Here is a 12,976-nt window from a genome sequence, read left to right on the forward strand (position 1 = left end):
GCTGTATACACACATGAGATATACGTGTAAATGTCTGTATATGCGCAATTATATACGTAATATTCGTAAACTTGTCCGACGGCCGGATTCGAACCGAGTACCGCTAGTACGGAATCCGAATACGGTAACCATTACACCGGAGACGCATTCGTTGACAGGCGTAATTAGGCCTAAGAATTTCCCGCAATGAACGCGCGGCCCTGAACTTCTTGTAACTCTTCGCATTAAGTAAATGTCGACTACAGCTGAGTCTGCAAAGTTATATTTAGCTGCAACAGAAAATAATGAACACTAGTAATCGAACACTTGCAAAACGCCATTGAAATCGAGCGCTCTGCACCCAGAATGCAACAAGTGAGGTGATGCTAAGCCTAAAGCTGTGCCTCTTCGCTTCATTCATAGAGTCAACATGCTCGTGAGATGGGTCATATGGAATAGCAGTGTGCGGTATTTCGGGGCATGACTGAGCGCAAATGCCGGCTGTTCAGCTCCAAAAGCTGAACCGGTTCGAAGAAGCTTCGCAAAGCCCATAACCCCTTCGATTTTCACGTTCCACAGCACGGTGTCGTCAATCGTCAACTCTCATGCAGCCACGTTCTACATCGACATCGTTTCGCCGTACGTCGACATGAGCGAGAAAACAGCGGTGAACGTGATGCGCTTTCTGGGTAAGAAAAATAAGTCTTGACGTGCATCTCCTACACACTTGCGGGGTTTTGTTATTATTCAACAGCCGTAAACAAGCGAGCGCTAACATTTAGTAGTATGATAAATATAAGTACTGATTCCACCTAGCAACGCTTGCCTCTTTTGCGCCATATGTTTTACGTAGATAGTGTGCAATAGTTTTATCAAGTTGTATTATATTTGGTAAACTGCACTGCAAGAACGTTTGTGAAACCGCCTTTTCATAGCAGATTTGATTTTTTTTCAACAATGTACATTATTTAGGTGTGAGTTTTATCCAATTCCATTGGAAGTCTCGAATGCGACTTCAATATTTCGCACTAACTATTCCCATACGAAAACGAACTATTAGCTAATTCTGAATAATTGAAACTAACCATTTAATAGCCAACAACTACCTAATAAAGCCTGTTTGCGGCTCTTCCAAGGGCAAAAGAATGAATAAATTAGCACATATTATTAGAAGTGAGACATCGCCAAACTTTTTCGAAACAATAGAGATGCAAGTGAGGTTATACAAGCTTTGTTTCGCTTTTTCAGCTAAAACCTGCATGAAAGCCGGTGTCTGTTCAATGTAGTCTCTCATTTAGTGTTGAAAGTGCGGCATTTGTCATGTCAAAACCACCCTATGATTATGAAGCACGCATTACTTGGGAACACCGGATTATTTGTGACCACCATTTGTTAATGTGCGCCTGAATCTACGTACACGAGCATTTTTTCATTTCGCCCTCATAGAAGATGCGGGTGCCGCAGCCGACCTCGATTCCGTTGCCTCGAGCTTAGCAGCCACTATGCTACGGAGTCGACATGTCAATTCCTGTTTTTGGCTGTGTACTCGTGTAGGAGCTTCTTGTTTAACGCTGCAAGCATTAATGTTCCTGCAACGTGCCTTCCTACAGGCTTTTAAGGCTCTTTTACACGCCAGCTTTCTGACAGCGAACTGTCGTGGCGTAACCTAGTAAGATGCGTTCATGTTTGTCTGCGCGCGCCTGACACCATGCTTGTTAAGTTAGTTAGCAAGCTAATGTTTGCTGATTTATACAGCCGATAAAACTATGATCGTTACTTGCTATAGCTGTCTAATAATGCGCTATCGCAATAGGCGTTTTGCAAGGCGGTTGCCTGGGCTAGTCCCTGTTTTCTTTTTTCCTGATGTTGACTGCCGATATGATGCTTCGCCTTTAGGGCGCAACCGGACATTCTTTATTTTTCAGCAGCCACTTATGTAGCGCCCATGGAAGGGGAGTCGTGCAGCAACCTAACCTAACTTTCGCAACAATGCTGTATAAATGCTAGGAGGCTATTCGCGCATCTTTTTTTTGGTTAGTTAGTAATGTTATGTTTAAACCTTATCATTTGTCGATGATGGCTGCTTTCTTGCGCTAGTCAGTACAGGTATAATGACTAATTAAATACGGAAAGAAATATTCCTGCTCTATTCCTGGCTACATTGGTCCGAGTATGGCTATTCAATGTTTGATATTGACTATTCGGATACGATTCGCATTCGTCAAACTTTATATTGGCCCACTTCTATTATTATTTAGCCATATGCTACGTTGTGCTTCCGTGAGTACTGTGTAGCCGTATGTAGCATACTACGCTTTTCGTTCGATGTAGGAGTGCGAATAATTTTTTTTCGGATTTACGTTATCCTTTTCAATATCTCTTGCTAAAGTTATACAGGGTGTTTCAGCGAATACTTCCAATATTTTTTTAACTTGCCTGTGGTAGATATAGCACAAATATAGTCCATGAGCTGGTCTACTCCAACAGGCGGACATTACTTGCACAATGAATTGGAAAGCGTAAATAACTAATTACCAAAACTCCACTAAGAAAGTTTCTAACTAATTACCTTATGGCACATATTGCAATTGACAAATTCTCACCGGAGAGTTCGCAAAGTGGATCCATTGGGACTAATTCTCAGGATGACACCACTTTAGAGATTCCCGAACTTTGTGGAGAAATGATTTGCCGTTCCAGTTACTTTTGTGCTTGATTGCATAAAACGACGTCTTGTCAAGAAAGTAACTGGAACGCCCACGCATTTCTCCGCAAAGTTCGGGAGCTAATACCTTGAAACTGGTGTAATCCTGAGAATTGGTCCCAAGTGGATCTGCCTTCCGGATTCCATATGTACGATTTGTAAATTGCAATGTGGGTCATAAGGTAATAAGCTGACAACTTAATTAGCGAATTTGTGTCAATTAGTCGACTGAGCATGCCAATTTTTTGTGCAAGCAATGTCCACCTCTTCGTGTAGACCAGTCTATGGGCTAGAATTGGGATATCTCCCACGGGCAACTAAAAAAAATTGCGAGTTCCTTGAAACACCCTGTATATTCACTTTCTAGCATGCGCCCACGTGCTATGGTCTTGACAAAAAAAGGAGACAACATTCAAGATAAATAGATCAATACGTATGGCGTGAAGTGAAAAGCTAAGAGCTGATAACTTCCGTGGGCAAATGAAATTTTAACGTACCGTAGGCTTTGTTGCTGTATTTGAATTCTATGAGCACTCATTCGCACTGCCGCTGGCTCTAGAATGTTTCGCTTATAATCGCATTGGCAGTTGTGATTGAAAGAGGCGGACAGCACAGCTGCTGAGCTGCGCGGTTCACATTTTTTTCATTCTCTATAACCACAACATACTGCGCAGATGAATACTAAATGACATTATTCGGTATGAAACGCTGGTATTTCCTTTATCTACACATTCCTGCGGAGGAATAATGCGCCGAAGAGCGGTAAAAGCACATTGTATGGATGTGAACGAGTACAATAATAGTCTGTGGTTCCTATCGCAACACATGTAATCAAATGGAGAACTCGCTGATGGAACCTTTCCATTTTAGCAAAGGAGTGCCAAAATCAAGTTCGAAGTTGACAAGTTTGACAGCGACTTCAGTGCAGTGGTAACTGTTGTGAGGCCTACCCTGTGTTTAAATTATAAATAAACGCTACGTGTTTTGCAACCTATATTTCGGCAGTGCCTTCAACTTCCTGAAAAGAAAGTTCTGAGCTTGGACCACCCTCTCTGAAATTGAATAAGACATGACTAGCCAATGGCCACTTGATCGTCCGACTCTGAAAATAAGGCCAAAAAAAAAACAAAGTAATGACTCGTAGTGTACGCATAGAAAATCAGGGGCCAAATGCACAAATATATTCGTTTCCCACTTATACCAAGACTAGCATTACGATTTGCTAGAAATCGGTGTTACGAACCATTCTAATGCAGGAGCTTCTTGGTAATACTGGTCTAGGAGCTTGCCACAAGTCGGGCTCACTCTTATGTGCGAAAATATCAGCTCATCTGACAATATAGCAATGTAACGGAATGGACCTTTAGATCGAGATGTTGGATGGCGTATTAAAATGTGGCTTCTCTTTTTCAGCCATGGCTAGTGGAACCATAATGACGCTCTTCGCAATCGCAGTGCCATATGTCGGCTCGGCTACAAGGGTACGCACAGTGTTCTTGGCCCATTTTTCAACCGTGTGTTATTTGTTTTAAAGCCTTACCGCAGGGACGACTTCGTTTTCACTATTCAAGTATACGCCATCCACAGAAATGGTCGCATTTGACAACTGCTGAATCAATTTGACATAAATGTGTTGCTATTAGGAGAGAAAGGTAATTGATACCGACTGTAGGTAGTGACTTAGGTAGGAATCTCGCTCAAACGTATTCAGTCGTATTTGAGTGCGCGGTCTCAGTACGTTGAAATAAATGGCTTTAAATCACGCACACAACCAATTGAAACCGGGGTGCCACAAGGCAGCATTCTAGGACCTGTATTATTTTCATATTACATCAATAACATGATCAACATCGACGAAGACTGCAAATTTATAATTTTTGCGCATGATTGCACACTATTTTTTACTGGAAGAAAGTTAGGTACGCTCGAGGCGCTTACTACGGCAAGCGTAAAGCTTGCCGTATCCCGCTAACGCAAAGCGCCAGCGCAAACAAACGCTGGCGATGCCGGTCGCGGAGTCTGGCTTGCATGGTCACGTACGATGCGCGGCAGTGTTTGGTGGCTTGATTGCGAAGTAGACGAAAGCCACCGGACCCACACCAAATGTAAGGCAACCAACCAATTGGGCACAGTGGCGTTTTCCCCGCAAATATCGATGCTTACGCACCGCATTCGTCTTCACTTATATTGTAGTACTCAGGTCACAAGAAAATAAGGAAGCGACGCCAACCTACATTGTGTGCATGATTTGTACTTTATTTCGCGCCCTGGGGGAGGTGTAGTTCTTCGTGGTCTTCGTGATGTACCTCGCGATCGTACATAATATTTTCTTTTCATTTACCTTTTTTGCAGGTCTTCATTTCCTTGTACACCTCCGCTGCGGGTCCGTTTGCTGGCCTCATTCTTCTGGCAATCTCGTCGCCCTGGGTCAACGCAAAGGTGTGACACGTCTTCCGTTCTTATGCTCGGCACTTGTCCGAATATTCCGAATGACCACACGGTGAAAAAAATTCGTGAGACGACATGTGCATGTTTATAGGACAAAGAACGACGCTTGCGCTCAGATTTCTCGAGACACTGCGTCCGGTTGTCTAGCACGCTCCAAAGCTTTAACCAAAGCAACGTGACGTAAGCTCTACCACAAAACAGCAATATCAAATGCCGCTTCTTGTTTCATTACCAATCTAGCAGCAATCGTCATCTTCCGGGGCTGCGTTTTTGTAACTCGCGCGCTCGAGCGCGTGTGCTTCGGGCCTCGCGCTGTGAAGTTAGAATAGAAAAAGAGCTTTTTCGGCTCCTGCCATCCATCTGAACGTTTCTCGTGTCTTTCGCTCGCTGAATTATTTATTGTTGTAGTGGACCTAACCTCGGTCCCTATAACGTAGTGACTCGGACGTAATTGTAGAGCCAGCACGACGTCATGGACGAGGCCAAGAACGAAATCCCCGAAGATCGCCGCAGAAACTCTCGTCACGGTGGAGATTGACCTGCCGTCCTTTTGACCACAAAATCCGGCAGCCTGGCTTACTCAGGTGGAGGCCATCTTCGACCTTCGGCAATTAGCTCAAAGCGCGCGAGGTTCCTCCACGCTGCCTTGGCATTCCCTACAGAGGTGTTCCAAGATGTGGCGGACGCACCCCTTGACACCACTTCAAAATGGTGGTGGCGAAATGCGAAAACACCCGTGTATACTTAGATTTAGGTGCACGTTAAAGAACCCCAGGTGGTCGAAATTTCCGGAGTCCTCCACTACGGCGTGCCTCATAATCAGAAAGTGGTTTTGGCACGTAAAACCCCATAATTAAATTAATTAATTAAATTCAGAATGGTGGTGTTGCAATTAACGCAAGTCCGTGTCTGTGCTAAGGCGCCTCCGGCAGCTTCTCAACGAAAAAGAGCTCGGGGACCGTTGACCGTCGGAACCTCTACGTCGTATGCGGCGGCTTCTGAGTTACTGTAGGCCGGACGCAAACAGCCTGCTGCTGCGTGAACCGTTCCTTCAGCGCTTGCCACAGAATCTGGTGGTCGCCTTGGCTATCACACCAGAACACATGTCCCTGGACAATGTTGCAGAGCTGGTCGGCCACATCGCTGGCTGTTCAGCAATAGACACTGTGGCAACGACGACCGTTCCGCTGTCGCACTTCGAGGATCGGCCGTCTCGCCTGGAGCACATGATTGTGGAACTTCTGAGACCATTACTGCACTGCGGTCATCGCACACCGTGATCAGCGTGACCGCGATTATCGTTTCAGATTCCCTTCTCGGTCCAGCACCCGTTCTAGGCCTCCTCGCGGCGCATACTGCTGGTATCACAACAAATTCCGTGAAAGCGTCCGTCATTGCCGTTCGCTTCGCAGCTGGCAGGAAAACATACTGAAATCACTGGTGGCGGCCAGTGACTCTTGCCTTAAAGCAAGCAGACTGTCAGGATATCCGGACAACGATTTCTCATGAACACAAATGCAGAAGTCAGCGCTGTTCTTGCTGCGTCATTAAACCGGCAGCCTGTCTGACAAACCGCGCCTCTTCAAGCAACCAGCATCTCTTCTATCAACAGATATGGAAATCGGTCCTTTATCATCGACTTGGGTATCTGTCGCACATTCCGATGTGTATTCATTGTTGCAGACGTACGCAAGGCTATATTGGGCGCGGATTTTCTTATATACTTTTATCTTAATGTTAATCTCCGCGCTCACCGCCTTGTGGACATGACTAGACCGTCTCTACGAGGTATTCTCGCCCCAATGGCATCAATTACTATAAGGGTGTCCCAAATACCTTCATCTGCGTTCGCCTCAATTCTGTCAGGCTTCCCAGCCATCTTCAAGGGGTGTACGGTAGCGCGATTAAAATACGGGAGAAAAGAAGGCACAAAGGGACACACACAGCGCTATGTGATTCTCTGCGTGTCTTCTTTTCTCCCATATTTTAATCGCGCTACCGTACACCCCTTGAAGATGCATTACCAACAAGCCCACATTGCAACCCTCGTTCCCAGCAATCACGAAACTTTCCAATCTTGAGCTGCCAGTATGTCACAACGTCACGCATCATGTTGTCACCACATGACACCCAGTGTTCTGCCGTAGACGGCTCGCTTGTGACCGCCTTGGCATATCGAGGATGGAATTTGACCACATGCTGCAACTGGGTATTATACGTCTTTCGTCGACCAGTTGCCTTTCAGCTCTCCACATGGCACCAAAGGGTAATCCAGGCGATTTGCGCCCGTGCGACGTCTACCGTGCGCTCAACGCGTGCACCGTCCCTGATCGCTATCCACTCCCTCACATTCATGACTTCGCAGCTAACCAAGCTGGAACGGTAATATTCAGCAAGAAAGATTTATTGAAGGCTTACCGTCAAATCTCTGTCGAGCCAGCGGACATTCCGAACACTGTAATTGCGACACCATTCGGGCTTTTCGTGTATGTCCGCATGTCGTTGGGGCTGAGAAACGCTGCCCAGGCGTTCCATAGGTTTATCAACGTAGTCACCCGGGGACTCCCCTTCGTCTTTGCATATTTTGATGATTTCCTGGCCCCTACTATTTCCCACGAGCAACATAGGAACCATTTGCGCCTGCTATTTTCTCGGCTCCAGCAATACGGCCTTCTCATCAGCCCCGCAAAGTGCGTCTTTGGTGTCCATGACATTGAGGTCCTCGAGCACCGCATGACTCGTGAAGGAATCAGACCGTTGGAAAAGAAAAGTCACGCCTTGCGCGAGTTCACTCGTGCAACGTCACTGTGCAAGGTGCGTGAGTTGCTTGAGCTGCTCAACTTCCACCGCAGTTTTTTTTCAGCATCGCCCGAATTATTACACCAGTGATCCAACTTCTCTAGTCCATTAAAGCTGCGTCCTGCGTACTGGACGTCCGACGCTGAAGAGTCCTTGCAATCTGCCAAAACGTATTGGCAGATGCCCCATTGCTGGTGCATCCTCTACGCGTCGCACGAATGCGTCTTATCACCGATGCATCTAGTGCGGTTGTCGGTGCCGTGTTACAACATTTCCAGCACAACCCCTGGTGCCCACTCGGGTTAAATCTTGCGTAGACGCGCTAAAGCACTTTCGGCTGCCAGCTGCAGGTGGTATACTTGGGCGTTCGGAATTTCCGATAGCTGCTGCAAGGAATAAGCTCTCACATCCTCTGGAATCACAAGCTTTTGATGTTCGTTTTTCGCGTTAATCAACAATTATACTGCAAGAGAGATAAGGTTTCTCAATCTCTTCTCCGAGTTTACCGTGGACATACTATACATTGAAGACCCAGACCTTTCCTATCGACGCCATATCCACGGCTACAGTTGACTTCGAAGAAATTGCCGCAGTGCAGTGATCCGACGTCGAGCTTCGGGACTTCCGGTCGTCTACTACGTCATTAGCTCTGTCCGATGTGCCTCTTCGATTTTCTTGAAGCACTATCACTGGCGACGTTTCAAGGTGTGGAACACGACTATTCGTTCCATTCAGAGTCCGCCGTCAAGTACGTGGCAAGTCACACGGCGCGAGTTATCGCGGAATTCGTACCACCCAGCGTCTTATTTCTTCCCGCTTTGTGTGGCCGAGTGCGAACGCTGACATGGGCCCTGGGCTCGCGAATGCCTTCACTGTCAACGCTTCAAGACGACACGACACACGAAGTCCTCAGATCACTCATTTCGTCCAGCTGACGCCAAGTTCGATCACAGTCAAGTCGACATCATTGGCCCGCTGCCACCAGGCCGAGGTGCTCGCTACATACTCACTTGTGCAGACCGTTATGCCTGCTGGCCTAAAACATTTCCTCCCACTGACGCAAGGGCACTCACAGTGGCTTCCGCGTTTGCTAGTGGCTGGATATCGCGCTTCAGATGCCCCAGAGTTGTTACGGCCAATCGTGGCCGCCAGTTTTAATGTGATCTCTTCCACGAACTCACGTGTCTGATATCGACACTGCCATTTATCACCGATCGGCAAATGGAATGGTTGAACGCTTTCTACATTAAGTTAAATTCGCGTTCATGGCCCGCCGGGCTGAGTGTTCTGGCATTGAAGGCATTCCTCTCGCCCTGCTTGGCGTGTGCTACTCTTTAAAGGAAGACCTCGGCTGCACATCTGCGGAGCTGGTCTATGGCACGTTGCGGTACCCGGTCAATTTTTATCGCCAGCTGCTGTTGCCACGCCCGATCCAGACTGCTATGTTGAGCAGCTCCGATTCTGGTTTGCACGCTTGCGTCTTTCCCCTACTTTAGTTGCGTCATCTAGTAAAGCCTATGTCCGGAAACACATGCCTACAACTAGCCAAGTTTTCGCACGGCTTGAAGGCCTCCGCCCATCTCTTACGCCTACCTATGACGACCCTTTAGAGGTACTCCAGAGGGCCTAAACAAAATTGTTACCATTGACCTCACTGGCCGTGAAGAAGTCGTGGGGATGCACAGGGTCAAAGCAGCCTGCCAAGCGGTGTTGTCATCACTACCCGCTTTCAACGATTTTAAAACCACTGAAACGACAGATTTACAAGATCGCCCAGCATCAAAGGCTGTCTCTTGGGCACCGCTGCATCGCTGTTTACTTATAAGCGGGGAGGGGGGGAGGGGTTGTGAGCCCTCGAGGCCTCTAGCCGCCATCGTAATCTCCCTCGGCCGCCTTTCTATATATGGTGCCCTCTGGCGCGTGTCTCGTGCCCTTTACTGCGAGCTGTCAGGTTATACGAAAAAGAATAAAAAAATTGGCAGTGGCTTAGCTCGGCTATGCCAGGATATACGTAGCGAAAGCTGAAGCTTGATTAGCCTTGGTAAATCTTGATCGCAAGTCGAAGTTAGTCTGGTTGTCTAGCTATGTTGCGGTGTTCAGCCAGTCGTTCGGCGCGCTGTTCGTCTATTTCCTGGGCGATTCGTTTCCTCTTCATCTCGTTCCGATGTCGATTCCAGGCCTCCTCCTGCTTATCAGAATTGTCGCCGTCCATACTGCCGCCTCAAATGTGGTTGCGGCGCACACGAGCTCTGCTTTTTAATCCTCCGGCATGTTATCACGCATGCGACGCAGCTGGCGAAGGGAGCAGAGGCGAACGCAACGACGAGGAACGCGGTGTGATGTCGCGTGCCTCCTCGGAGCACGGCCACGGTGAAATCGCAAGTTCGCAGTCAGTAAAGCTTTCGCTTTAAAGGAGCTTCTTCTGTTACTGCCACCGGTTCCAACGTTTCGCAGGTCCTTCGCTCGCCGACTTACACATTGTTGCAGTGGAGCCTAACTTTCCCTATATCATCCGTTCATCCGTGCATTTAAAATATGTCTAGCATTGCTCTGGTGGTTTCGCGGGAAGCGGCGCTGGAAAAATAATTTACACCTTTTGGGGCCTGTCTTTGTCACACAGCAATGTTCATCTCTATTTTTCTTTTTGTTGCCTATATTGAGAACTATGCGCTAGCTAGCTTATGTCAAGAATTCAATGGCATGGTTATGACGCGCATTCCATTTCTGACCTGAAAGTACCGGGCGCGCAGCCTTCAGGAAATGCGTTGCCTTACTATTGTATTGGATCATATATACGCCCCAAAATGTGTGCACACTATTTAGAGTGCGAGTGAAATCAATCATTCACCACATATTGCGTGAACATTACTGTGTTAATATCTATCCTTTGCCCTCATAAAGGTTTCAAATAACATTTGGGCGAGCGGCCCGCTGCGCGCTAGTGCGCGCCCTAAAGGACCCTAATAAAGTTTTTCATCCATCCATTCATTCAGCAATCTGCGACCACGTAAGGCGGCCATGAAATACTCCCCCCCCCCCTCCAGGTTTTTGCAGTGATTTATGGCCTCCATAGTTTTGTAACTGTCTCTAAAAACACCTCAAGCCAAACACTCTCCCCCACTGTTTCCTGTTTCGCAAACATATTGAGACTTGATACCAAATAAAGCGTACCGTAGTACTTGAATGACAGATACTCATCCGTTCAGGGTGCAGCGTGGGCGTGCCTGCTAGTCTGCGCACTGCAGTTGTGGCACGCCGTGGGCAGAGGACTGTCAGCCTTGCCTGCTCCACCTGTGATTGCCCGCACGATGGACCGATGCCCGCTTGTAACCAATGACACCAATCCCACGGAAGGGGTCGAAGAATTCATGGCTGAAAGGTAATTAGCTTAGCATCGTTGGACGTACAAGTGTGTTCGCAAAAAAAAAGTAAATGAAGCTCTTGCTGCTAGGGAAGTGCGTGTATACAACAGCGCTGGCACTCCTTTTTACAGCGCTGTCGCCAAAGAATACCTTCCGCTTTCGCATCAATAACGTTATAAAATATATCGTCAGGTCGTTTTCCCGAAAGTAGTTGAAAATCAAAATCATATTCTCGCCCCCAAGGATTACATCCACGGTCCGCAGCATACGAGCTTCCTCCGTGTTCTTGTCGCCGTTCTCGCCATGAAGTTGACCATAAGTTGTTAGAAAACCGACGCGACATGACGATGGAAAATGCAGGATTCAGCATGTGCCTATTTTTCTTAAATGGAGCATACCTTGGTTTCTTGTTTGCTCCTAACTTCCGGTCTTACGTGTACATAGGCCAGACTGACCGTTGTGATGATACTCGTTTCTTGGAACAAAAGGATCCGCTACGAAATACTATGCATTGAAATTTGAGACATCATTGCACCACCTGCGGTTACTTGCCATTACCCATGACACTACAATACAGTCACATCACGTGGATCAGCTGATGCGGTAAATAATCCAGGCTTTTCACATAGCCTTAGCATAACGAGTCAACTGTCCGTCAGTCATCGGTTATGTTGAACAAAGAATATTTACCGTTTTCGGAAGGCAGTCTTAAACGTTGAGGCCCAATTTACTAAAAAGAGGAGTATGTTTATGTTTATCTAATAACGTTCCGTTACAAAACGGCTTTCCTGTCACATGGGGTTCCATGGTTTGCCAGATTAAGGCTACCTTCTTTCTTATTAAAAACTAGTTGTGAGTGCAGCGTTTGTGTCCTCCCATTTCTTCTCTTTACCTTTTATATATTCGCTGATCGTGCACCCGTCCCTACGCCATGCCAACTAGCCCAATTATCCAATTTAGTGATCGCTGGTAGCGTTGTAGACTTTAGATGACGTAAACCACGTGGTGTCACCGCCATGGGGGAACTTGCAATTGCTAATTTCGGTGGCTCTCTGCCTTTAGCGCTCCCTCTATAGCCATGTCACTCTTATTTCTTGCTGGATTCGCATGTCAACATGGCTGCAAAGGAAAGCGCAGCCGGATGAAATAAAATATATAAATGGAACCGAATGGCCCCAATGAACGAAAGAACAAACAAATAAATGTACGCGTTTATCGCCAGGTCTTACCACCCACCACCAACAAAAATAGGCGAAAGAGCCAAAGGAAGCTACTCACTTTTAAACAACATTGTCCCGCATGAATAACTTTTTATTTATGCGTAGTAAAATGCACTGGATGCGGGTAGTGTGTTCAGGGGCAGCATGCGCAATCCATAGCCGTGTGGCAGCAAGCGTGGAAAAGCCCGTGGCTTGGATGCCAACCCACGCGACAGCAGCGCCACCGCCAACATCCGTCGATCGGTTCCTGCTGTTGACAGTTGTGCTGTTTGTACACGGCAAGCGCATATGTCGAAGTTTGTTTTGTTTGTGATATTTTTTGTGGCTGATGTACTTCAAACGACGCGCTGTTTAAAAAAGTTCGGCAGCATGGTATACTACTGTAAAACGTGAAAACTATAGCCTGCTGCACACTTGGTAATGCATTAAGTTATACCATCGGATGGGTCAGACTTCTTGCAGAC

The 12,976-nt window shown here is 47.0% G+C and overlaps 1 protein-coding gene across 1 annotated transcript in view; it reads left to right on the forward strand.

The window, feature by feature from the left end:
* LOC135921730 (sodium-coupled monocarboxylate transporter 1-like) overlaps positions 1 to 12,976 on the forward strand; it is a 157,432-nt gene that overhangs the window by 109,746 nt on the left and 34,710 nt on the right. Inside the window, exons 11-14 of the mRNA XM_065456027.2 lie at positions 559 to 668; positions 4,097 to 4,164; positions 5,036 to 5,122; positions 11,137 to 11,309. Coding sequence (XP_065312099.1) covers positions 559 to 668; positions 4,097 to 4,164; positions 5,036 to 5,122; positions 11,137 to 11,309 — 438 coding nt within the window. The remainder of the gene's footprint in view (positions 1 to 558; positions 669 to 4,096; positions 4,165 to 5,035; positions 5,123 to 11,136; positions 11,310 to 12,976) is intronic.

The sequence above is a fragment of the Dermacentor albipictus genome, chromosome 8, assembly GCF_038994185.2.
Source record: "Dermacentor albipictus isolate Rhodes 1998 colony chromosome 8, USDA_Dalb.pri_finalv2, whole genome shotgun sequence".
In the NCBI taxonomy this organism is placed as follows: Eukaryota; Metazoa; Arthropoda; class Arachnida; order Ixodida; family Ixodidae; genus Dermacentor; species Dermacentor albipictus.